General features: G+C 35.6%; 1 protein-coding gene across 1 annotated transcript in view; it reads left to right on the top strand.

The window, feature by feature from the left end:
- The window catches only part of VPS13C (vacuolar protein sorting 13 homolog C), a 203,215-nt gene that overhangs the window by 28,030 nt on the left and 170,795 nt on the right, over positions 1-4,390 (top strand). The window contains exon 5 of the mRNA XM_014593070.2: positions 247-348. Coding sequence (XP_014448556.1) covers positions 247-348 — 102 coding nt within the window. The remainder of the gene's footprint in view (positions 1-246; positions 349-4,390) is intronic.

Below are 4,390 nucleotides of genomic sequence, written 5' to 3' on the forward strand. Positions count from 1 at the left end.
TCTTTCCCTTCTTTCTGTTTTTCTTTCTCCTTTTCTTTTTGTTGTAAGTTTTATAAGTAAATAGGAATCATTTGTGCTTAAGCTTTTTGTAAAACTAAATGCAGAAGTGTTTTTGAACTTAACAAAATGATAGCTTATGTTCTGTGCACACAAACATACACACACAGTCATAATGAGGCTGAACTTTCCCCACTCGTTAATTTACTAATTCCATTTCTTTTGTGTGAATGAACTATGTATCTTTAGGTATCAAATATGATGCTGAAAAAGAAGAAAAATCCTTGCAGGAAATTAAGCAGAAAGAGCTCTCCCGAATTGAGGAAGCCCTTCAAAAAGCAGCAGAGAAAGGTACAGTAAGTTTGTTTTAGATGAAATAAGATATACTGTTAGCAAGGCTTCATAAGCTGTAGTTCCAAGAAAAGAATCTTCTTTTAAAATTGTTTTTCAAAATATTGATTATAAATATTACAGAAATTGCCTTTTTCTTTGATTGCTTTATCTCGCTGTCAATTTGATTTTCTAACTTTTTTAAACAGGTCACTTTTACTAAGCTTCTTTAGGAGATTTTCCCAATTCTGTGAATTCTTGCAGGCTTGTTTGTCTTGACCAAACATTAACAGATTCCTTGTGTGTACTTTTACCTGTATTCCTGTAGGAAAATGAGATTAAGGACGTGACTATAGTGAACTGGTGGTTAGAGGAAATGCTGCTCTACTTCTGGCATCTCTCTTCGTACTGCATAAGATACTTTAGAAAACATGGTTCTTCAATTTTCATCATTTTTTTTCCACTGGAGACAGAGCTCAGTGGAGACAGGGAAAGTGAGAAAGCACCTCCCATGGGGAATAGCCACACCATGGTCCTTCACCTCCAGTTTTCTTTCAGGATTTTGGGCATGCACACACATGTGCCCAATACGCTTTTCAAACTGCTGGATCTGAGAACTGCAGAGTTGGCCATGTAGGATCCAGTGCCTTAACCACCATGCCACCTGCTGGCCCTCAATTTTCAAAATGCTTGCCTTAAGTTTTTAAACTTTTTATTTGCTAGAGTGTACATGTACTCATTGGAAAGAGAGAGAAGGCGAGGGAAAGTAAGAAATCACCCTTTAGAGGGTTGGCCCTGATGCAGTCCCTCTTCTCCATTCTTTTCTCGAGATTGGGCACGTATGCACATGTGCCTGGTATGTTTCTCTAGCCGCCGAGTCTGGGGCTTGGACTGCACAGTAGGCCATTTGGAATCCAGCTGCCACAACCACCATGCCACTGGCTGGCCCTTAATTTTTGCTTTTATCTAAAAATAAACCTGATCATTACTTTGATTAGGTTTATAGAGCAAGAACATGGATATGGTGAAGAAGAGTAGTCTTTTTTAGAATTATTATATTTAGCATGTATGTATGTATTTAAATTTAACCAGAGAGGGATGGCTGGATAGGGGGGTCAAGAGGGAGATGGGAGGTGGGGAAGGAGTGAGAGAGCAAGCTGCCAGGTCCAGAACTCAACCACTGTAGGCCTTGTGGGAGTCCAGCACCCTTAACTTTCATGCCACCTGCTGGCCCCAAGAAGAGTAGTCCTGTAGAGTGGTAAGTTAAAGAACGTTTCCAAACATTTAATTTGTTTATCTCTTTTAAATTAAATCAAACCCCTTTTGCCAATTTGGAAAGAAGAGTTATTAGTATTCTACATTATTCTTGCACCATTTGGTGGCATGTGTATATATTTTTATGATGAAGGAAGATTTTTACTTTTTTTTTTTAAAATAAGAATTATTTATTTTATTAGTTATTAGTATTCTACATTATTCTTGCGCCATTTGGTGGCATGTGTATATATTTTTATGATGAAGGAAGATTTTTACTTTTTTTTTTTAAAATAAGAATTATTTATTTTATTTTACTTGTTCATTCATTTGTTTTAATTTGATCAGAGAAAGACAGACACACAGAGAGAAGGAAAGTGAGAAAGCAAGCCACCAGGTCTGGGACTCAAACCATGGTTGTCTATATGCGAGTCTCCAGCTCCTTCACCACCAGGCCACCTGTTCCTGATTTTTACTTTTAAAATATAAGCTAAACATTGAGTTATAAATGACAGAAATTATATTTAGATATAGCAAAATTTTCTAGCTTAGATTTCTGACATTTGATTCAATCAATAAGAAATCTTTCTTAAAAATAGCTTTCTCCTTAAAGTTCTTTTTTTGGGGGAGAGGTTTTTGCTATAGGGTGCACGCACTCGCTAGAAAAACAGAGAAAGACAGAGAAATAGAAAGCGAGAAATCACCCCCCCAGGGGAGATGGCCACTCTGCAGCCCCTTCTCCTCCATTTTCCTCTCAGGATTTTGGGCACGCATGCACACGCGCCCTGTGTGAGTTTAAACCACCCGGTCCAGGACTCAAACCGCGGTCAACTACATGGGAGTTCAGCGACATAGCCATTATGCTAACTGCTGGTCTCCTTAAAGTTCTTTATTGAGGATTCCACTTCTTTTTGCCCCAGGCATTTTTTCTGATGCAAGAATATTGCTTATTTTATAATAAATTACTAAACTATTTAAAATACAGAAATAGCATAATGGAACAACATTTTTAAAAGCTTAAACATTTTTTCCTTTCTTTTAATACTTAAACATATTTTAAGCATACATGTGCTGAAGTTTATGAATCTTTCTTATGGAAAACAGTTATTTTATTTATATTAATGTGTGCCAAATGAAGCAAAGAGAGAATGATTTTGTCTTATGACAGTTTAATGTGATTTTTTTCTTTATATTCAGTTTTGTTTATATATAGGAATAGAACTATAAATGAGGAGAAAGACTTGAAGAAAGCTAGATTTTCTCTTGAAACTGTTTAGCTTAAGTATATTTTCTGGACATATTATATATAATTATATATGAGAGGTCCTCAACAATTTGTCTAAAATGTGCATTATGAAAAAATTGCATGGTTTTCAAAAAGTTTTATACCAAAATAAACTCATAACTTTAATTTTTTATGAACTTTTTGAAGTTCCCTCATATATTCATCAAGAGCTATAGGGATATATATTTAGATGTTGACATAACATATAATTATACATTTATAGTACATAATGTGTACAGAATTATATTTATATTCATCAAGAGCTATAGGGATATATATTTAGATGTTGACATAACATATAATTATACATTTATAGTACATAATGTATACAGAATTATATTTTCTCATTTAAGAAACAAACCGCATCCCCCCTCCCCTTTTATTTTTTGGATTGAAATCAATTGCTTAAAATCTATTTTAGTGTTTCCAGTGATCTGTAATAGGTATAGTAGACAGTAGAAAAGATCTCTAGACAGTTTACTTGGCCAATAATAACCTGCTGTATATTTCGTACTGAATGCCTCTGAAAGGTTGACTCCAGGTCTTCAGTGTTCAAGAAACTAAGGCTAATGGATGATTTGATTTATCTATAGGAGATGACTATCTGTAGTACTAATTTTGCTTGAATAGACTGTTAGACCTGTAGAATAGTTAGTAATTACATGATAGCTTCTTGGATAAGATTTAGGTGTTATTGGGATAGGATTAAAATTCAGAGTGAGAAAGCTCAGCTTTAATAAACTGTTAATACTTATCAAAAAATATTCTGAGTATAAAAGAAACAAACTTGGTGGCTTAAACTCTCGCCAGGCACGTGTACATGTGCTCCCAAGAGGAGAATGGAGGAGAAGGGATTGTAGCGTGGCCATCCTCCCTGGGGGGGTGATTTCTTGCTTTCTGTCTCTCCGTCTCTGTCTTTCTGGTGAGCACACACGCCCTATAGCAAAAACCTCTCTCTCTCTCAAAAAAAAAAAGGAATATAATTATCTTGACTGCATATACATTTTTTTTCTAGTTTCTATAGATACGAATCACATCCTCACATAATATTGTATGATTATATGAATGATCAAACACAGCCCTGGTCTTTAGATGCTACACATTTAGCCATAATTAGTTAACACTGATAACTTAATTATCATAGTTTAAGACTTATTATTTCCATTTTTTTTTGATTTTTAAATGCACAAAACTCCATTGCATATGTATAAAGACTCAACAGAGTTAAGGAGATGAAACAATTAAACTCTACACAGCAGATGATAGAAATGAAAACAAAATTCTCATGCTGATCTGCTCTAAAAACATATTTTCACTTAATTAGTTTCATTTGATAAAAATAGAGTGTTGCCCACTACCGTATAGAAAAAAATTTGAGGGACCAGCAGTGAGCGTAGTGGCTATGTCGCTGGACTCCCATGTAGTTGACTGCGGTTCGCGTCCCAGACCCGGGTGCGTGTGCGTATGTGCTCAAGATCCCGAGAGGAGAATGGAGGAGAAGGGATTGCAGCGTGGCCATCCCCC

Source organism: Tupaia chinensis, unplaced genomic scaffold (assembly GCF_000334495.1).
Source record: "Tupaia chinensis unplaced genomic scaffold, TupChi_1.0 Scaffold000063_1, whole genome shotgun sequence".
Taxonomy (NCBI): Eukaryota; Metazoa; Chordata; class Mammalia; order Scandentia; family Tupaiidae; genus Tupaia; species Tupaia belangeri.